The following is a 23,697-nucleotide window of genomic DNA, read 5'->3' on the forward strand; positions in this document are numbered from 1 at the left end:
CAGTGTTGCACTTCCTAAAGGGTCAGTTGTAACACTATCCAGGTATTTGCTTACGCTTGGGCTCGCCGAACTTTATATATTTACTATACTCGGCATGAAACTCTTTGAGTTTCTTATTCGGCTATGAAACAATATGGGATGTAATATCCTTTAACTTAAGTGTTAAATTTTTTTTTTTTCAAGATGCTCTTCTCATATCAGCTACTAACTTTTTCAGTCGGCTTTTTTTACTTTCTGTTTTTAAGTTTATTTTGTTATAAAAGTAAGAGATTACTTATGTGCTTAATATACAAAGTGACGAAGCTAAATTTTAATGAAGTACTTAGTCTCGTGTCTTTGAGACTAAGTGGTTTTGCTATGTATCATTCATCTGGAAAGATACTCCCTTATTCCTCTGATGGAAAGGAATATTGTTAGGCCTTTTCCATATATGACTGTATTATTCAGCCATAGAAGAGATGGCAAAATTTCTTTAATTTCAACATCTTATTTTTTTTTTTTCCTCTTCCCTACAAAACAACTAGCCCATGGACATATGCATTCATCAGACAGAATTATAGACATTATAGCAATTATCATCTACTCAACATCTATTCAATGTGACATTGAATTTCTGAACATCTGGAACGATGACAATGAGGTTTTAGAAGAAGATAAGAGATTTTAAAATATAGTCATGACCTGTCAAGTTCTGCACCCTAATGAGGAATAAATTATATTCTCCTTCTCTTTCCCCTTAACTTTGGAACAGTCTTCTCTATATACTGTTTTCCTCAATGATTACAACCATTAGCTCTTCAAGAAGTAAATCGACAAATTTCTCTTTAATCACTTGTCTGCACTTGTACTGTAATAGGTCTTGGAACCTCTCATATTTGGAATTGATTTAAAAAAAAAAAAGTTAGTGCGATTTGCCTAGTGGCTATGCGCTTTGCAACCATATGCCTGGGAAAGGAATGTCCTAGGTTCGATTCTCATCACCGATGTGAGGAGCTTAAGGATCTTTCTCAGACATAGCCATGTTGCCGGTCTTGGGTGTTTTTCTCCCCAGTTTATCTGGGGTTTTTCCTCCTGCAAGCAGGCAAACCGGCCCTGTGAACACACGAGCTACACCCACAGGATATACCTGGAGGCATAGGGCTAGTCACCTTATCCTCTGGATGGATACGATTTAGAAGGGCTTAAGTTAGCCTTGTAATAACAGGCCAGTAGCCTAATATGTAGAAGGGAGAAGAAGAAGAGAAGATGTTATATTAACAAAAAAAAGTACCTTTGGTTGGAAACACTTAAGGTTTTAGGTTTGAATCCCATCTTGGCAAGAAACCTCTATAAGGTCTCTTTTCAGCAGAAGGTGAGTTAGCCAGTCTTATATGGAGATGGTAGAGGGTTCCCCTTTCTTGAAAACTAAGGTTATTTATACAAAACCTAACTAACATTTTCAGGAAAGACATTGAAAAACTGTGTAAATCATAGCATTAGTTAGGTAAATTTGGCAACACAGAAAACTATCTGTGACAGGCCATTGGATCTGTCATGTTATGGGAGAATATAAGCTGAGAATAAAAATAAACAAATACTTAAATATAAAGAGCTAATAAGCTTCATTTCGGCGATATAAACAATATTTTAAATTAAGGGGATATAAAATCCACATTGTTTTAAAACCGAATAAGAAACTCAAAGATTGGAATCAGAGAGTTTCATGCCGAATATAGTAAACTATAAAGTATCGGCGATCACTGGCGTGAGCTAATGCAAGTGACCCTAGTACGTAGTACAATATCGGACAACTCGTTGCAAAGGTGGGGAAAGTTCAGATCACTATTCTTAGGTATTTTCCATAATGTAAAAACACATTTCCTAGGAAATGTATGCTGTTATTACATTATGGAGGGAGGTCACTACCCAGACCTCCATAATGTAATAACAGCATAACATAATAGCTGGCCCAAGGCTATCAGTACACAGTGAAGAAGACGGCTAACAAGTGCCACCATCTTGTGGTTCCAATGTCTGAAAATAGTGTGGGTTTGACAGCCGATTTTCTTGAGTTTACTGGACAAAAAATCCAAGTTTCTGGGAGAAAAAACCAGCTTTTCCATGCCAGAGATCGACTAACTCGGGAGCCAGTTGAGAAAAAGTTTAGAAAATGTTCCTCTAGTCGACGATTAGATTTCAACCCAAGTCTTTCTTTGTGTGGTCAAGTGCCGTAGAGTGCAAATGCCATTTCTACTGAGCTACACAGGAGCCTGTGTAGCTCAGTAGGAAAAAAAAGAGAAAAAAATCACATTTTTGACATTTCTGATGAATTTTATGTTTTGGGAATAGCAGCAATACTGATCAAATGTGTAGAAAAATCATTCCCACCAAATGTACATTTGGCTGCATGTTTTTAAGTAAGCATTTGTGCTATTGGGCAGAAGCTTCTAGGAAACAACTATACTTATATAAATACTGGAAAATTTGAATGCTCAACGTCAAATTCATAAAATCGAGAAGTGTGAAATTAAGTGGTTTCCTACAGTTTAATTATAGAAGTGTTTAGCTGTGTTTCCATGGTTTTGTGTTTAAAGTAGTGATACAATAAAAACTAGTTTTAACTTTGTCAGAGAGCAGGAAAGTAGACTACATTTGCAGAATGAATTATCTAAACAAAGAACTAGGAACATTTTACTTCCTCCTCATGTGTGATGATTATTTTATTTATTTTTTATGTTTATTTCAAAATTACTAATACTTTGTGGGCTTTTGTACTCTTTTATGAAGTGATTTTGTTATGCTAGTTTCTCTTGAAAGACACTTGAACATTTATAATTTAAATGTTTTCTGCTATATAAATTTAGGAACAAATTTAGTTATTTTGTATAACTTTGATTTTTTTTTTCTCTCTCACTTTTTAGATATATCCAGTCAGCAGAAAGTTTAAAGAATGAAGTGTCACTACATTTAGATCAGTATATAGTTTGTGACAATATTGACTTGGAGCTTATTGTGCAAGAGTTTGAGACATTTCATCTCTTAAAATTTCAGAGACAGCCCCATTTAGTGAAAAAAATACCTGAAGGTAATCTGTCTACTCCCATTTTATTATATTTGCTCTTGTATCGCAGGTAGGCTCAGTGACCTGTCATAACCAAGTAACTCGACTCTTTTGAAACCTAATTAATATGCTTGGTATGGAAGTTAATCTTGTGTACATAATAATATAGTATATTATGGTTGTCATTTGCATGGCTGTCCCATCTTTATGAGGGAACTGATGAAGATGGAATAGCCAGAGGTCATTGTTGAACTTACCATTCATATGAATTTGCTTAATTTGCTGTATGTAAAACATACGATGGAGGGTCTGGAAAGTTCTGATAAACACCTAGAACAAAAATGATATTAAAACAACTGATATATAACCATATGAAAGAACATATTAAGATATAAGAACATAATTGTAAGTGGAGGATTCTGTGGTTTAGAAGTTCACATGGTATGTTCCGGTAATTGGACCACATTTTTGTAATAAGCTATATAAAACACAGTGAATTAATAAAAGACCCGACAAGTTTCGTAAGTCGTTTGACTTACATCTTCAGGGGTAACAGGTAACTTAGAGTTTAAAATACAAAGAAAAGAGAAATTATTAGTAATAGTTCATGCTATACAGTTGTAGCCATCTGACTATTCATAAAATTAAAAATCAGAATGCAGATTCAAAGCAGTGCTGAAATTTAAACAATGCTGGATGATGCCACGTTCTGTTGTTCACATTCATAATGTCCGAGGTCTGACTGAGGTATGTTTTTTATCAAAGCTGACCAAACTTGGTGGAGAATTAATCCTTGATTTTTATTGCATTGTGTTGGTATTTTAAGCATGTTTGCAGCTTCTTTAAATTTCCTTATGTAACAGTTTTTTTTTACTCTGGCAGAAAACAAACATGTCATAGAAAAAAACTGTTACATAAGGAAATTTAAAGAAACTGCAAACATTCTTAAAATACCAACACAATGCAATAAAAATCAAGGATTGATTTTCCACCAAGTTTGGTCAGCTTTAATAAAAAATATACCTCAGTCAGACCTCAGACATTATGAACGTGGCATCATCCAACATTGTTTAAATTTCAGTGCTGCTTTGAATCTGCATTCTGATTTTTAATTTTATGAATAGTCAGACGGCTACAACTGTATAGCATGAACTATTACTAATAATTTCTCTTTTCTTTGTGTTTTAAACTTTAAGTTACCTGTTACCCCGAAGATGTAAGTCAAACGACTTACGAAACTTGTCAGGCCTTTTATTAATTCATTGTGTTTTATATAGCTTTTATATAGGGGTGCTTAAGGGTCTAAGCTGTATAACTGAGAGGAGACCTCCACATAGCCTTTAAAGGAATGCGGAGAACCGACCAGGGCTTCTGACCTAATGTCCAATCCTCGCCTTCTCGTGGTGCACCCTGTTGGGTATCTACTTGGATACAGAACGGACGAGGATGGGCTGGCAATTTGGGATTTAGCCGACCAAATTGTATTCTTATTGGTTAAACCAAAATAAAAAAATGATGGTACAACATGACAAAATTTTATGCCGGCTGGGGTGTCGCCCGGTTAAACAAGGCCCCCGTTGTTTTCACCAGGGAATCAGGGCGAACAGCGAAAAGTCAGCTGCTGGAACAAATCTGAAAACAAACTGGAACTCAATGTCACCAGAGTTAAAGATCGGTACTATCAACGTAAGAAGCCTGAATGGCAAAGAAATGGAGCTAGCTGAGGAATTAGATAAGCACCAGATCGACATAATAGGGGTGACTGAAACAAAAAAGACCAAAACTGGTGAGATCTTTCTGAGCAATAAATACAAAATGTTATATTCAGGCAATGACAATCAAGGAAAAGAAGGAGTAGCCATAGTATTCAACACAAAATACGAGGCTAATCTTCTTGAATGGCAGTCAGTCTCAAGTAGAGTAATGTGGGCAAATATGAGAATGGGGAACTGGACAATGAGACTTATTTGTGCCTATGGTCCCACAGAAGGTTCTACTAAAGTAGAAGTGGAGGAATTTTTTGAGGCTTTAGAAAAAGCAACTGACACAATGAAAAAGGAAAAGTTGGTCCTTGTTGGGGATCTAAATAGCAGAGTAGGAAATGATTGTGAGACATACAAAAATATTTTGGGAAAATTTGGAGAAAAGAGCAAAGCTAATAATAATGGCAAATATCTGTTGTATTTCTGTTCAGGACATGGACTGGTTATTACTAACACCATGTTCCAACATAAAAATGTGCACAAATTCACATGGAGAGAAGAGGCTAGGAATAAGAAAAGTCTCATTGACTATGTTATTGTTGATAGTGATGTTTTCTCCCTGGTGCAGGACACCAGAGTGTACAGAGGATTTGAAATTGGAAGTGATCACTATTTAGTCATGAGCAGGATAAAATTGAATTTCATATTGAAAAGAATAACATGTGAGAAAGTTTTAAAGCGAATAAAAGTTGAGCAGCTCTCAGATGTGAACTGTAGACTAAAATATACAAACGTTATTCAAGAAAAAATGAAAGAGTTTGAGAACAGGAATCAAACCTTGGATATTCAGTGGCAAACTCTGAAGAAAACATTGATTGATTCTGCCAGAGAGGCATGTGGTGAGGTTGTCTGTAAGGATAAAAAAAATCAGCACTCCATAGTGGACACAGGAAGTTAAAGAGGCAGTGAAGGAAAAGAAGAAAGCATATTAAAAGTTCCTGTCAAATAAGTCAGCTTGTGCTCTTAGAGAATATAGAGACAAATGCAGGAATGCTAAACACTGTGTAAAACTAGCTAAGCAAAAGTTATGGGAGGACTTTGGCAAGAATATAGAAAATAAATATCAAGAAGGTGGCAAAATATTCTGGAGGTTGTTGAAGAAGCTTAAGAATGGTGGAAAGAGTGCTGTAAAAGGAATTAGAGATGATAAAGGTGACATGAAAACGGGAGAAAAAGATATCCTTGAAGTATGGAGTAATTACTTTGAAAAACTGCTAAATGAAACAAGCAGTGATGACAGCACAGTGGTAAAAAACACTGACCAGGCATGCAGTCAGGAATCCATATCCATACTTGAAGTAGAAAAAGCCATCAAAGGCTTGAAATGTGGAAAGGCAGCAGGAGTAGATGATATTCGACCAGAAATGCTGAAGTATGGTGGTATAAGAGTCTTACAGTGGCTGCACTGCATAGTTCAGAAAGCCTGGATGGAGGGAATAATTCCCGATGATTGGAGTAGAGTTCACATAGTATGTGAACTCTACTCCAATATAGAAAGGGAAATAAAACTGAATGTGAGAATTACAGAGGTATTTCCCTACTGAGTGTTCCTGGCAAGATCTATGCAAGTATACTTGAGAAACGGTTGAGAAGAATCGTCGAAGAAAAGCTTGGTGAAGAACAAGCTAGATTCAGGCCAAATAGAGGCTGTCGGGATCAGATCTCCACTTTACGACAAATAGTCGAGAAAGCATGGGAATATAACAAAGATCTGTATTTAAGTTTGGTAGATTTGGAAAAGGCATATGACAAGGTGGCAAGAGAGAAGCTATTCAATACGCTGCAGTTATATGGTGTCAATAGGGCATTATATCAAGTAATACTTAGTCTTTATTTGAGTTTTAAGTCAGGAGTTAGAATTGAAGGAAGTACAGGAAGATATTTAATGTTAAATCTGGTGTGAGACAAGGATGTACATTATCCCCTCTGTTATTCATTATCTATATTGATCACATTATGTAGGAAAGTGGTATTAAACATGATATCAAAATTGGAGATGTTAATGTCAGCTCTTTGCTTTATGCGGATGATGTTATACTTCTAAATAAATCCGCTACAAGTTTGCAAGATTCTCTGACTAAATTGAATAGCTGTTGTAAAATAGATATGGTATGAAGGTCAGCAATAAAAAAGACAAAGACAATGAAAATAGGCAGAATCATTGAAAATGTCAACTGTGTTGTGAATGGAGAACCTGTGGAACAAGTAAAACATTTCAGCTATTTAGGCACGATTTTTAGTGAAGATGGTAAATTAAATATAGAAATAGACAACAGAATCAGCAAAGCTGGTATGGTGGGAAGTCAGTTGAATAAATTCATATGGAATAAGAGAGAAATTAGTCGGAACACTAAATTAGCTGTATACAATACAGTGTTCAAACCAGTTTTAACTTATGGATCTGAGAGCTGGGTCAGAAGTAAAACACTTGACCAAAGATTAGAGACCACAGATATGAGAGTCCTGAGAAAGATTATAGGCATGAACAGATGGCATCAATGGCAATATCATATTAAAAACGAGGATATTATGAAAGAACTTGACATTGTCAGCATCCAGGAATGCATTAGCAGAGCTAATCTCAGGTGGTATGGTCACTTAAACAGAATGTGCGAAGAAAGATTAGCAAAAGAAGTTTTCTCTACCAAGTTGGCAGGAAAACGACACAGAGGAAGACCAAGATATAGGTGGATTGATACAGTACAAAGTGCCTCAGACGATAGAAATATAAGATCTGATAATGTTGGAGTCTTGACAAGTAACAGACTGATTTGGAGGAAAATTGTAGATAGGAAGTTAGTAATGATGTAATTTTTTTCATGTAGTACTATCATATCCTGTACCCCTTGGGGGTACATGGCAGGAATTTGATGATGATGATGATGTTTTATATAGCTTATTAAAAAAATGTGGTCCAATTACCAGAATGTACCATGTGAATAAGAACATAAGTTACCTTCATAACAACTCTGCTACTAATTTGTCCTTCTTGTGGTTATATCATTTGCTTTAATATCATTTTATTCTAGGTGTTTATCAGAACTTTCCAGACCCCCCCATATACCACAAATTAAGATAAAACTGTTATTATTACATACTACATAGTAAATGACCAGGGAGGAAATTCGATCTGGTTGCAAAGGGTGGAATGCAAACAATGCCGTAGTCATTTTAATAAATAGGTCACTATTTTAGACCTGATGAAATGTCCTTCAAATTGCCAGAATTACCATATGAATTTCTCCAAACCTTTTCATTGTTTGTATCCAGAGGTGGGTAATACAAAATTCTACCGAAAAACTCGGGAAATTTGATCATAAAAAAGAAAACTGCTATTATGTTCCCTTGGACATGTATATGATCCCAGTTGTTTTCCATGATTCCATGCATCCCTGGAAGTTCTCGAGTATGACTGTATTAAGTACCTGTGATTCTGCCTTGATCTTCTCCATCTTGTCAAAACAATGCCCTTTCATCTGGAACCGAAAAGAGTCACATGGGTAGAGGTCAGGTGAATAGGGGGGGGGGGAATTTGAAAATGACTATTGTGTTTTTAGAAGCCAGAAACTTTTGAACAAGTGATCTGTGGGCAGATGCATTGTCATGATGGAGAACCTAGTCATTGTTCTTCTGCTTGTCTGGACATTTCTGCTGAATGCTTTCATTTAGCCACTTCAGAACCTCACAGAAAACTTTGCCATTGGAAATTTAACTGGGAAGGGGGAAGAATTCCTTATGGACAATTCTTTGGATGTCAAAAAAAATTATCAATATTCGCTTGCCATGCTTTTTTTCAGCTATGGTGAATTTGGAATCTTCCACTGCGACAACTGCTGCTTTGTCTCAGGATTATAATCATAACTCAAGATTCTTCACTGGTTATGGCCTTTGAGATGAAGTTGGGGTCATCTTTGGTTCGATCTTTCAGCTCCCTGCAGAAGCAACACAGTATTCTTCCTGGCTTAGCAGTCTGGGCATAAATTTTGCAGCAGTGTGTCTCATGTTCAAAAAAACCCTATAAAATGCATTAAACTGTCCCATATCATCTCACAGATATCATGGATAGATAGCCTTGTGCACTGTTGTGATGTTTTCTGGTGTTGTGCTTGTCGATAGTCATCCAGAATGCTCGTTGTTGATTGTTATTCTTCCATCCTTGAAGCATTTGTAGCTCAACAAAGTTTTGCTTTGGCTCATAGCATTATCACCAAGAGGTGATAATGCTATGAGTTGGTTTCTGCAGCAGTTTTTTTTTTTTTTTTTTTTCTGAGATTGAAGCAAAATTTCACTGATGCAGTTTCTTTGCTCCTTAAAATCTACCATTTCACTTTGAGAAGAAAATTGCCTAACCACTGAAATGTAATGATATGTAACCCAACAATGTAGCTTTTCAGCCTGCTGGCTGTTTTGCATACAGATTCACAAAGGGTAGTCCTCCCCTTACAGTGGCAGAAGGCCATGGTACAACCAATTCTTTTGAGCTATTCAAATTCCCCCCAAACATTTGGGTGAGGCTTAAGTGCTGTGAGGACATCGTGTTGGAGGCTTAATGGATTGTATACAGCACTGGGATATCTGATAAGAACACATTCACAACACGGATTCTTATATCAAGACCTCCCAACATTTCTTGAAAAAATTAGACAACATCCATATCTCTGAAGATAATATTATGGCTAGCCTGGATGTCACATCTCTGTTCACAAATATCCTAGTTTCAGAAGTCATCGACATCTTAGAAAACCTGTTCCCACCAAACATCACCAAGCTGTTCAAGCATTGCTTAACTTCGAACTATTTTACATGGCAAAAAACATACTACAAACAACTTAATGGATTAGCCATGGGTAGCCCCCTCTCTCCTTCTTGTGCCGACCTATTCTTAGAAAATCTGGAAACTCAGATTTTATCCCAAATTACCCTTGAACCAACCACATGGTTTAGGTATGTTGACGACATCTTCATCATTTGGAATCACAAAAAAGAGGAACTAATAGATTATCTAAACAAAATTAATTGCTTCCACGACACTATCAAGTTCACTTTGGAACTAGAAAAAGATAATAAACTTCCATTACTAGACGTCCTTATTAAGAAACAAACTGACAATAGCATCAACCTGTCAGTATATAGAAAACCTACTAACACAGGACGCTACCTCCATTTCGACTCTTCTCACACACATATATTCCAGAAACTCAGCATTATCCATATGCTCAAAAAAAGAGCTATACAGTGTACCACAGACCCTGGCGACTTACAAGAAGAATTAATGAAAATATCCAGAGATCTATCCCTAAATGGCTACCCTACAAGAATCATCAACAAGATTCTCTTCAGTGACATACAGCAAAGACAATGAGATGAAACTCAATACATCAACTCTATAACAATTCCATTTATTAGTACCATATCCAAAAAATTAGCTCTTCTTCTAAAACCATATAATATCAGAGTAACCTTCAAACCTATTGAGACCATTCAAAAGTTTATAAGATCACCAAAAGATAGCCATCCTTTCTACAAATACTCTGGAGTTTATAGCATACCCTGTTCATGCGGTATTAATTACATCAGACAGACATCTAGAAGTTTTGAAACAAGAGAGAAGGAACATACATAGGCTATGTAAGGAACAACAGACAGGATATATCAGGCCTTTCATCCCACTTTGCCTCTACCAACCATAATATTGACTGGGATATGAGCCATATGCCCTACATAGAAGAGAACTACCATTCCAGAACATTTAAAGAAGCTGCTACAGTCGCCCGTTCAACAGGTAACTTAAATAAGAATCAAGGCCTAATCTTACCAGATATATGGAAAACTCTAATCAGGTCATTTAACCAAAAAGAAATGAACTTTCATGAAAATTGCAATAAATTTCTCAACAAATGAAACGTTGTACTTGCGACATGCATATTATATCATTGTATCATGCACAGTGATAACTGTATATAATTTTTAGAATTGTCGGTTAGTTTCCTAGTTTTTGTTACTTTCTATTGCTTACCAGTGTATCCTTTGAAAATGCTGACAGATATCAGTCAGTGAAAAATCGGATATTAAACTATTATCTACTTGACTAACATACAGAATTAAGTCTTTAATTTATTAACATGTAAGAAAGTTTTAAAGCGAATAAAAGTTGAGCAGCTCTCAGATTTGAACTGTAGACTAAAATACCAAACATGATTGAAGAAAAAATGAAAGAGTTTGAGAACAGGAACCAAACCTTGGAGATTCAGTGGCAAGCCCTGAAGAAAACACTGATTGATTCAGTCAGAGAGGTATGTGGTGAGGTTGTCTGTAAGGATAGAAAAATCAGAACTTTATGGTAGGCATAGGAAGTTAGAGGCAGTGAAAGAAAAGAAGAAAGCATATCAAAAGTTCCTGGCAAATAAGTCAGCTTGTGCTCTTAGAGAATAAGTCAGCTTGTGCTCTTAGAGAATACAGAGACAAATATAAGAAAGCTAAACACTCTGTAAAACTAACTAAACAAAAGTCATGGGAGGACTTTGGTAAGAATATAGAAAATTAATATCAAGAAGGTGGCAAGATATTCTGGAGATTGTTGAAGAAGCTCAGAAATGGAGGAAAGAGTACTGTAAAAGGAATTAGAGATGACAAAGGTGACATGAAAACGGGAGAAAAAGATTTCCCTTGAAGTATGGAGTAATTACTTCAAAAAAGTGCTGAATGAAACAAGCAGTGATAGCACAGTTGTAAAAAAAACACTGACCAGGCATGCAATCAGAAATATATATCCATACTTGAAGTAGAAAAAGCAATCAAAAGTCTGAAATGTGGAAAGGCAACAGACGTAGATGATATTCAACCAGAAATGCTCAAGTATGGAGGTATAAAAGTCTTACAGTGACTACACTACATAGTTCAAAAGGACTGGACGGAGGGACGAATTCCAGATGATTGCAATAGAGTTCACATAGTACCCATATATAAAAACGGAAATAAAACTGAATGGGAGAATTACAGAGGTATTTCTCTACTGAGTATTCCTTGTAAGATTCCTGGCAAGTATACTTGAAAACAGTTTTGAGAAAGATTGTGGATGACAAGCTTGGTGAAGAACAAGCTGGGTTCAGGCCAAATAGATGTTGTCAGGATCAGATTTTTTTTCACTTTACGACAGATAGTTGAGAAATTATGGGAATATAACAAAGATCTGTATTTAAGTTTTGTAGATCTTGTAAAAGGCATACGCCAAGGTGCCAAGTGAGAAGTTATTCAAAACGCTATAGTTATATGGTGTCAATGGGACATTATATCAAGCAATACTTGCTCTTTATTTGAGTTGTAAGTCAGCAGTTAGAATTGAAGGAAGTACAGGAAGATGGTTTAATGTGAAATCTGGTGTCAGACAGGGATGTACATTATCCCCTCTGTTATTCATTATCTATATGGATCACATTATGAAGGAAAGTGGTATTAAACCTGATATCAAAATTGGAGATGTTAATGTCAGCTCTTTGCTTTATGCGGACGATGTTATACTTCTAAATAAATCCGCTACAGGTCTGCAAGATTCTATCACTAAATTGAATAACTGTTGTAATAGACATGGTATGAAGGTCAGCAATAAAAAGACAAAGACAATGAAAATAGGCAGAAACATTGAAAATATCAATTGCATTGTGAATGGAGAACCTATAGAACAAGAAACATTTCAGCTACTTAGGCAAGATTTTTAGTGAAGATGGTAAATTAAATATGGAAATAGACAACAGAATCAACAAAGCTGGTATGGTGGGAAGTCAATTGAATAAATTCATATGGAATAAGAGAGAAATTAGTCGAAACACTAAATTAGCTGTATATAAGACAGTATTCAAGCCAGTTTTAACTTATGGATCTGAGAGCTTGGTCAGAAGTAAAACACTTGACCAAAGACTAGAGACCGCAGATATGAGAGTTCTGAGAAAGATTAGGGACATGAACAGATGCATCAATGGCAATAGCATATTAAAAACGAGGATATTTGGAAAGAACTTGCCACTGTCAGCATCCAGGAATGTGTTAGCAGAGCTAATCTCAGCTTTTGAAAGTTTATTTTTCACTTGGTTAGAGTATAATAAATTTAGTTTAATCCTTTATCCAAGTATGAGCAAACAAAGTTTGCGCCTGAAAGTATCTTCAGGACAGGGGTAAGGTAGTACAACACCAGGGCACTCCTTGCAAAGGTGGAGCAAGCTACCAACATTCCTTTATCCAAGTATGAGCAAACAAAGTTTGCACCTGAAAGTATCTTCAGGACAGGGGTAAGGTAGTACAACACCAGGGCACTCCTTGCAAAGGTGGAGCAAGCTACCAACATTCCTATCTGAGTGTCTCCCATAATGCAAAACACATCTCCTTGTGGATATGTCCAATGTTATGCATTAAGGGAAGGGCGACAACCCAGACTAGTTTTGACCTTTATTGAGGTCTCTTCTTAAATAACAGACATATTGGTAAGTTTTGACATCTCTGCACTGTTTACCAATATTCCCTTAATCGATACCTCAACACTCTTAGAAAACATTTTTTCTTCTGACATCTTATATCTCTTTTTCTTTGCCATCAATTCTGGTTATTTGTATGAACAAAATTTACAAACAGATAGAGGGAACAGCCATGGGTTCCCCCCCCCCTGCCAATTTTTATATGGAAAATTTTGAAAAATGAGCCATAGGCTCAGCCCCTCTCAAACCTTCGATCTGGCTAAGATATGTAGATGATGTGTTCTCTATTTGGCCTCATGGCCCAGACACATCAGACTCCTTCCTCAGTCACCTCAACAGCCTACATCCAAGAATCTAGTTTACAATAGAACAGGAAAATAACAATAGTTTACCCTTCCTAGACACCTTCCTAGTGGTATACTTTCCTTCATTGTATATAGAAAACCTATGCACACAGGCAGATACATTCACAAACTCTCCCACCTCAATCTTTGTTTCAGTGGAACCACCTTTTCAACTGAAATCAACTACATACGCAACACCGTCCTCTCGAATGGCTATAGCAATTATAGTATCAAAAAAATAATCAGTTCCTCCACCATTCCCTAGCCATCTCTTCAGAAAGAGTTCAGAAATGCCATCACCATATCCTACATCCATGGCACATCAGAAAAAATAGCCAAGACTTTAAAAAACCACAACATTCACACAGCATTTAAGCCCCACTACAAACTTGCTACCCTTATCCATTCTACAAAAGATCAGCTCCCTCCTCTCTCAGTGCCTGGAGTTTATAAAGTATCCTGTTCCTGCAAGGTGGCATACTTTGGACAGACAGGTAAATCAGCAACCATCCACTTAGAAGAACACAAGTCGTACATCTGCAACCATGAATGTGGCCAGTCAGGCCTGGCTGACCATGTCTTGAATACAACCCACAGTAACTCTTGGAAAAAAACACCATTCTCCACCACAGTAAATTCAAAAAAGAGAGACTATTTTTTAGAATCTGCAGCAGCTCTCAGAAATCAACCAAATCTAAATAAATACAGTTGCATTAAACTTCCGAAGATTTGGGAAAAATTAATCATCAGAGATCTCACCTTACATTCTAGGCCAACTACAATCGCCCATAGAGGACACACCACTTAGATAGGACTTTAGAGTCACCCACGTGGTTAGCTTAGTATTGTGTGGTTTTTGTGTATATGTTACATTAGTTTTTTGTAATCCCTGAAGATGTCTTGGTGACTGAGACAAAATATAGGAAATATTAAAATCTGTTTTAATTCTTTCCGAGTGCTGTATACAATCCATTAAGCCTCCAACATGATTTGGGTAGCACCTTGTACTGGCTAACAGATCTGTGGATCAAGAGTTGCAGAATCCATGTTGTTACTAATTAATTGGTATATCTAAGGCTTTCTATTTGTTGTTGCCAACAGTGTTGGCTGTCAGTGACTTCTTTATTTTTGAGAGAACTAAGGTGAGGACAGAAGGAAAGTGGTGTGATGGCTGATTTTTTTTTTTTTTTTAAATGGGCTGCTTTTTCCATTCTGCAAGGCAAATGCCATACATGTATAAAATATTGTAAAGGTGGGTTTAATTCCAGAGCTCAAGTTTTTAAAACCATAGAAGGTATTTAGTGAGCTGTTCTTGGTACAAAATAATTTGCATTGGTCTGTGGAGGAGCTAGAGGAGAAGATGTTGCTAGAAAGACAATCTTATTTATGGGTGATAGTATGATTGTGCCATCTGAATGTGAGAGTAGTTGTGCCCAATAACCTTGACTAGAAGATTCAACTTCCATTTGATAAACAGACTAGTTTTCTGTATTTGGCACCCTTTTAAATTTGAGTTTGATGATTATTTTTCAGTTGATGCCAGCTTCAATGTTGGTCAAGAATGAAGTTGGAGTCTTGGTCTGGAGCCACTTATGATATTTTTTTTAACTGGGTATTTTTGGATATTTGGATATTTTTATTCAAGGCTTATATAACGATCAAGGGATTTTGAGTGGAATGGGTAATGAAAGTCTTCATTTGTCATCCTCATCATCTCTGAGACTAAATAACTAAAGTAATTCCAACAAAAATTATTTCAGTTATTCAGTTAGAGCAAGTACTTGGATGAGGAAAGTAGAAACAGTAATCATTATGGGTAGAATGAGTAGAAATCATAGTAGCCATCACATTTGGTTCCATTATAATGCCATAGGACACAGTATTGAGAAAAAAAAAGTTGGCTGAAACAGGATAAAATTATGGTCTGAGTTATCGAAAGGAGAGCTGACACCTGCACATACTTGGAAAAAGAATTAAGTAAGAATAGATCCAAGCTGTTGGGAGGATGATAAGCATTATCTGGTTGGAAGATGTGTTAAACCATTGCTAACTGCATATATCTTTGCATTTCTTCCAGCTCAGTCACTGAAATTGGCAAAGGGAGAATTGTGATCTCAAAAATAATGAGAATTATTGACCCCAGAAAATTATGATCTCATAATTTGGATATTTGGACTGCAGAATATTAGGTTACATTTAGGTTACAGTTATAAATAATCAATGAGATCAGCATTTGCTAATCAATAATGATTGCAAATGATGGCAACAAAATACAAAGTGAATTTTGAGTCATATCTGATTTAAAAAACAAAAATAGGATTCCAGGGTTTGGCATTCTATGACATGGTATGTTAAGATATGATGACTACACAAGTATACTGTACTACCAGCCCTGCATAGAAGGAATCATGCAGAGTGTACAGATAGTTGAGGCATATAGTAGTTGCTGGCTTGGTTGGCTGAGTGGTTAGCATTCCTGCTCTCCAGCCAACAGGCTGTGAGTTGAAATCCCACTGTGGGCATTGATGTTTGTGATTGTCTTTAAGTGGAAGGTGAATGTCATTGTCCAGTGCGAGAGACCTGAAGTGGCTTGAAAAAGTTCCATGTTTGGTCTCTAGAGCAGTGTTTTCAGACTATGAAAAAAATAAAATTGATAAAAAATAGAAGAAAATATTCTTAGCCCAACAGTGGTACAAAATATACTATAGGTTTGCAAATTACCTTTTGTGGGCAGGAGCATCATAATAAAAAATTATTTAGGTTCTGTTAGAAATAACTGAATCATCAACCTCTTTTGTCTGTTCAGTTCTCGTAATTGGAATTTGTTTTGTTTACCATGCTTGTCACTCTTCTAGCCTTTGCTTAATACCACTTAAACATATCTATTTATCCCTCTTTTACCAACAGTTCCTGCAGAGCTGCATGAAAATTTCTTTTCACACAGTTCTACCAAGTTAATTCATCCACCTAATACTAATAATGAATTTAGGTACTGTTTCCTTCAAGCATATTCTCAGCATTACCTATGTATTATTATTCTAATGATACTTTTGCTAGGGAATTATTGCTAGTGACAGTGATACATGATAATTAGGAATGTGTTGAATGATAGTAGTGAATTCATATTTTCTAAGACCACTGATGTAGAACATAACTAGACTACTGATTAAAAGCAGGAAGGAGCAAAAGAAAATTTTTCAGCAGAGGGTAACAGTTTTAGAAAGTTTTTAATGATAGTAAAAGAAAAAAATTAGAGTGCTAAATTTAATTAAATTTGATTAAAAAAAATTGTTCAACTGAAAATGAGTTATCCAGCTGTAAAAATGGATCTGTAGTGCAATTGGGGATGTTGACATATACCCTTTTGTTCCAAAAGCTTAGGTTAAAATCTCATTTAGGATATAATAATCTTTATGAGGCTTTTCAGTCATGTGTTAACCAATCTTATATGGAGTTGGCAACATTTTTCTTCCTGCAAGTAAACTGTCCAGGTAGGATTAACTGTTGTGTTATAGCATTAATTATGCTTATCCAAAGCCAAGTTATTTGGCCATGTCAGAGCATTTAGCCTAATATATTAACAGAAGTAAGAGAGGTAAATAAATATAAGAAACCAAAGGTTTGAAGCATAAATTTATATATTGGAAATGTTTGCAGAGATGTTTTGTGATCTCTTGTAAACATGGGTGTGCACAGAAAATTTTCCAGGAGGAGGAAAAGTAAAATTTTCCAAGGGGGAGGGGGGAGAGGGCAAAGCTTGGAGACAAATAATTACATCAGTAAATTTTTATTTAATTATTTAATTTTTGGTTTTTTTTTTTCATAAGTAGATACCAGGGAGGGAAGTGCCCCGTTTTCGACCCTCTGTGGATGCCCATGCTTGTAAATAGTAGTAATTATTTATTTTCTGTTTCCTTTTTAATTATTGAACTTACAGTAAAGAACTGTTTATCATACTATAGAACTTCCAGGGTAAATTACATATTCTATTATATACTACTTAAAGTTGAAGTAGCTAAGTCAGTATTGAAGGATGTGAAAGATGGAGTAATGTAAAATGAGGTATAAAGCAAGGATTCATGCTATACCTGTTGTTTTGTATCATTCACATGGATCACATTATGAAGATGCAGCATTAAACTTGATATCAAAGTTGAAGATATTACATTTCATCCTTTACTTTATGTAGATGATATTACCTCTTAATAAATTCATTACAAGGCTTTGGGATTCTTTAATTAAATTGAATAACTGCTTAAACAAACTGAGTTTTAAAGTCGATTAAAAAAAAACTATGAACAGAAAGTTCAGTTTTTTTTTCAGAACTCTCATGATTGGAGGACTCAGAAATTAGAGACCATAGGTATATGACCTATATAAATGATTTATTGAGACACTAAGGATCGGGGATATTAGGAAGACCATTGAGAGTTCTATAGAAAATTAGGAGAGAGCAAACAGATAGCATCACTGGCAGAACCATATTAACATTAAAAATATCAGAAGAGAATTTGACATTGTTAGATTTGTATGCAGAACTAATCTGAGGTGGAATGGACACTTAAGATGCCACTTAGGATAGCAGGAGAAAAGACCCAAGGGAAGACTAAGATTTAGAGGAACTGATGCACTTTAGAAGACTGAAATGTACATGCTTGACAGTATTGGAGACTTGACATTGTTGATAGGAAGATAATAATAAAGTAAACAATTATGTAATGGGGTGCTTAAGGGTCAAAGCTGTATAACTGAGAGGAGACCTCGACATAGCCTTTAAAGGAATGTGGAGAACCGACCAGGGCTTCTGACCTAATGTTCAATCCTCATCTTCTCGTGGTGCACCCTGTTGGGTATCTACCTGGATACTGAACAAATGAGGATGGGCTGGCAATTTGAGATTATCCGACCAAATTGTATTCTTATTGGCTTAAACCAATATACAAAATGATGGTACAGCATGACAAAACTTCATGCCGACTGGCGCGTCGCCCGGTTAAACAAGGCCCCCCCGTTGTTTTCGCCAGGGAACCAGGGCGAACAACGAAAAGTCAGCTACTGGAACAAATCTGAAAGCACACACCAACTCAATATCACCAGATTTAAAGATCGATACTATCAACATAAGAAGCCTGAATGGCAAAGAAATGGAACTAGCTGAGGAATTAGATAAGTACCAGATCGACATAATAGGAGTGATTGAAACAAAAAAGACAAAATCTGGTGAGATCTCTCTGAGCAATAAATACAAAATGTTATATTCAGGCAATAACAATCAAGGAAAAAAAGGAGTAGCCACAAAAGACGAGGTGAATCTTCTTGAATGGCAGGCAGTCTCAAGTACAGTGATGTGGGCAAATATCAGAATGGGGAATTGGACAATGAGACTTATTTGTGCCTATGGTCCCACAGAAGGTTCTACTAAGGTAGAAGTGGAGGAATTTTTTTGATGCTTTAGAAAAAGCAGCTGACACAATGAAAAGGAAAAGTTGGTCCTTGTTGGGAAGCTAAATAGCAGAGTAGGAAATGATTGTGAGACATACAAAAATATTTTGGGAAAATTTGGAGAAAAGAGCAAAGTTAATAATAATGGCAAATATCTGTTGGATTTCTGCTCAGGACATGGACTGGTTATTACTAACACCATGTTCCAAAATAAAAATGTGCACAAATTCACATGAAGAGAAGAGGCAAGGAATAAGAAAAGTCTCATAGACTACGTTATTGTTGATAGTGATGTTTTTTCCCTGGTGCAGGACACCAGAGTGTACAGAGGATTTGAAATTGGAAGTGATCACTATTTAGTCTTGAGCAGTCTAAAATTGAATTTCATATTGAAAAGAATAATGTGTAAGAAAGTTTTAAAGCAAATAAAAGTTGAAAAGCTCTCAGATGTGAACTGTAGACTAAAATACACAAAGATTATTGAAGAAAAAATGAAAGAGTTTGAAAACAGGAATCAAACCTTGGAGATTCAATGGCAAGCCTTGAAGAAAACCATGATTGATTCAGCCAGAGAGGAATGTGGTGAGGTTATTTGCAAGGATTGAAAAATCAGAACTCCATGGAGGACACAGGAAGTTAAAGAGGCAGTGAAGGCAAAAAAGAAAGCATATCAAAATTTCCTGGAAAATAAGTCAGCTTTTTCTCTTAGTGAATACAGAGACAATTGTAAGAAAGTGAAAACTGTTTAAAACTAGCTAAATAGAAGTCATGAGAAGACTTTGGCAGGAACATAGAAAATAAATATCAAGAAGGTGGTAAGATATTCTGGAGGTTGTTGAAGAAGCTTAGAAATGGAGGAAAGAGTGCTGTAAAAGGAGTTAGAGATGATAAAGGTGACATGAAAACAGAAGAAAAGATATTCTTGAAGTATTGAGTAATTACTTCGAAAAATTGCTAAATGAAACAAGCAGTTATAGCACAGTGGTAAAAAAACAGTCAACAGGCATACAGTCAGGAATACACATCCATACTTGAAATAGAAAAAGCCATCAAAGGCTTGAAATGTGGAAAGGCAACAGGTGTAGATGATATTCGACCAGAAATGCTGAAGTGTGGTGGTATACAAGTCTTACAGTGGCTGCACTGCATAGTTCAGAAGGCCTGGACAGATTGGCGAATTCCCGATGATTGGAGTAGAGCTCTCATGGTACCCGTATATCAAAAGGGAAATAAAATAAAACTGAATGTGAGAATTACAGAGGTATTTCCCTACCGAGTTTTCCTGGCAAGATTTTTGCCAGTATACTTGAGAAACGGTTGAGAAGAATTGTGGAAGAAAAGCTTGGCGAAGAACAAGCTGGATTCAGGCCAAATAGAGGCTGTCAGGATTAGATCTTCACTTTACGACAAATAGTTGAGAAAGCATGGGAATATAACAAAGATCTCTATTTAAGTTTTGTTGATTTGGAAAAGGCATATGACAAAGTGTCAAGAGAGAAGCTATTCAATATGCTACAGTTATATGGTGTCAATGGGGCATTATATCAAGCAATACTTAGTCTTTATTTGAGTTGCAAGTCAGCAGTTAGAATTGAAGGAAGTACAGGAAGATGTGTTGTAATAAATTTCACGGTATGATATGAACACAGATGGATAAGAAAATAACTGTTTATTAACTGAGAAGATAATATTTTGCTGGTATTATATCCAGCTTCTAAGTTAATAAATAGTCATTTTCTTATCCATCTGTGTTCATATCATACCGTGAAATCTATTACATGTCTGACGAACACATAAGCCTATCCACGCGTACAGGAAGTTGGTTTAATGTTAAATCTGGTGTGAGACAAGGATGTACAATATCCCCTCTGTTATTGATTATCTATATGGATCACATTATGAAGGAAAGTGGTATTAAATGTGATATCAGAATTGGAGATGTTAATGTATGCTCTTTGCTTTATATGGACCATGTTATTCTTCTAAATAAATCTGCTACAAGTTTGCAAGACTCCCTTACTAAATTGAATAACTGTTGTAATAGATATGATATGAAGGTCAGCAATAAAATGACAAAGACAATGAAAATAGGTAGAATCGTTGAAAATATCAACTGTGTTGTGAATGGAGAACCTGTGGAACGAGTAAAACATTTCAGCTACTTACACACGATTTTTAGTGAAGATGGTAAATTAAATATGGAAATAGACAACAGAATCAACAAAGCTGGTATGGTAGGAAGTCAGTTGAATAAGTTCATATGGAATAAGAGAGAAATTAGTCAAAATACTAAATTAGCTGTATACAAGACAGTGTTCAAACCAGTTTTAACTTATGGATCTGAGAGCTGGGCTAGATGTAAAACACTTGACCAAAGACTAGAGACCGCAGATATGAGAGTCCTGAGAAAGATTAGAGGCGTGAACAGATGGCATCAATGGCAATATCATATTAAAAATGAGGATATTAGGAAAGAACTTGACATTGTTGGCATCCAGGAATGCGTTAGCAGAGCTAATCTCAGGTGGTATGGTCACTTAAACAAAATGGGCGTGGAAAGATTAGCAAAACAAGTGTTCTTTGCCAGGTTGGCAGTAAAACGACCCTGAGGAAGACCAAGATATAGGTGGATTGATACGGTGCAATGTGCCTTAGACGATAGAAATATAAGATCTGATAATGATAACACTGGAGTCTTGAAAAGTAACAAACTGATTTGGATGTAAATTGTAGATAGGGAGTTAGTAATGATGTATATTTTTCATGTAGTACTATCATATCCTGTACACCCCTTGAAGGTACATGTCAGGAATTTGATGATGATGACAATTATGTAATATCTTCACAGTACTCCTCTCTCTCTCTCTCTCTCTCACAAGACATATACAGTATCTAGACATTATCATGAATGTGAAAATAAGTATCATTAATATTAGAAACATCAATGAAAATGAAAGTTGAGCTAGAGGAATTAGAGGAGTGTCATATTGACATAATTGGTGTTACTTAAACTATTTAACTCAAAACAGTTAAGTCCTTTCTAATTAATAAGTATATAAATTATATTCTCAGACAATAATAATTAGGGATAGGAGAAAGTAGCTATAATATTCAGCACTAAACCTGAAGGTAAACTTCTTGAATGGAAGCTAATTTCAAAATGGGAAAATTAATAATTTGACATTTTGCATCTATGGTCCCATGCAAAGTTCTAGAAGGTTAGAAACAAAAGAAATTTTCAATCTCATAAAAGAAAAGTGGGTTCTTGTTGGAATCTTAAACAGTAGATTAGAGTACATATCAATTCCAGACAGAAATATTTTGAGAAAATTTGGAATAAAGGGCATGACTGTCAAAGAGAGATGGCGCTAGCAAAGGAAATTTTAAGATCATATTGATGTATTTGGTACTTAACAGTGAAACTAATTATAATAGCAAGAACTTGCTGAATTTTTGCTCAGGACATAGACTAGTCATTATTAACGCTACGTTCTAACATAAAAATGTCCATAAATATGCAATGATAAGAACATATACAGACTAAATAACAGAAATCATCCTCACAGAAATGATTTCTTAATTTTTAAATGAAGTCAATCCCTCATTCCACCCCAAATCCACAGCCATCATCCAAGCCTTGGTTCTCAAAAAAAAGTGTGCCAATTTTTCTTTTATTGCCAATGCAATAAAAGAAAAAAATCTCTGCATACACCATGAGTGGCTCAAGGCCAAAACTCCAGCTGTTCACTTTGCCTATACTGCAGCTAACAACAGCTGTAAAATAATCAACAAATCCAAATGCTGCAAACTTGCTTCCTTTCTAAAGGGCAATAGAACCTTCATTCCAAGGACAATGGACACAAGTTTTGTCCACTCATATTTCCATCACTGTCACATCTGAATGTTACTGTAGTCCCTTTATCCAATGACTTAGTTGCATCACTTATCTCTTCCAATTCTTGCATCGATGACCTGGGCAAAGTCCTCCCCCCCCCCCACACTACCAAGAACTGCCAATTCATAGTCATACATAGTCTTCTGCCAGAAAGAAATCCAAAGAATCTTTAATAACATGAACACAAATGAGGCATCCAGTTCTGATGATATCTCACCTGTTGTGTTAAAACTTATGTCTCAGAATTAACACCTATCCAGTAGCACTTTTGTCTATATATTATCTATCCGAACAACATGGAAACAGGTCCACATCCAACCCATCCCAAAGAAAGGTGTTAAAAGTTGGATGATGAACTACCATCCAGTTGCTCTCATTTCTGTTTTCTCTAAAACTATGGAGAACCAATTCCTGCAATACAGATTCTATCACTCCCGATCCACAGCCAATCTTTTAGCTTTCACCACCCTTCTCTGGACTCAAGCCATGATAAAATTCAGAGAAACTCGCTCTCAATATTTTAAAAACATATGATTGGGTTTGGCAGAGGGGAGGTCGCCAAATTGCCATTCTGTGGTTGACTTCCACACTCTGCAACTGGATTGCTAACTTTCTCACTGATTGTTGTGAATGGCATCCTCTGCTCTGATTTCCCTGCCAGTGCCAGAGCACACTATGGTATATAAATGACTTTCTCTCACTGACTTTAAATCCTATCCATAGCCTTGCTGATGACAGTACACTCCAT

The 23,697-nt window shown here is 36.0% G+C and overlaps 1 protein-coding gene across 2 annotated transcripts in view; it reads left to right on the top strand.

The window, feature by feature from the left end:
• Positions 1-23,697, top strand: part of LOC150100422 (katanin p60 ATPase-containing subunit A-like 2) — a 279,460-nt gene that overhangs the window by 22,403 nt on the left and 233,360 nt on the right. For both annotated transcript variants that reach the window (XR_016549239.1, XM_090402560.1), the window contains exon 4: positions 2,901-3,064. Coding sequence is in view for 1 of the 2 variants with exons in the window: in XM_090402560.1 (XP_090258686.1) it covers positions 2,901-3,064 (164 nt within the window). In the remaining variant the exon portion in view is untranslated. The remainder of the gene's footprint in view (positions 1-2,900; positions 3,065-23,697) is intronic.

Source organism: Typopeltis vanoorti, chromosome 13, assembly GCF_054136105.1.
Source record: "Typopeltis vanoorti isolate ZY-2024b chromosome 13, IOZ_Tvanoo_1.0, whole genome shotgun sequence".
NCBI lineage: Eukaryota > Metazoa > Arthropoda > Arachnida > Uropygi > Thelyphonidae > Typopeltis > Typopeltis vanoorti.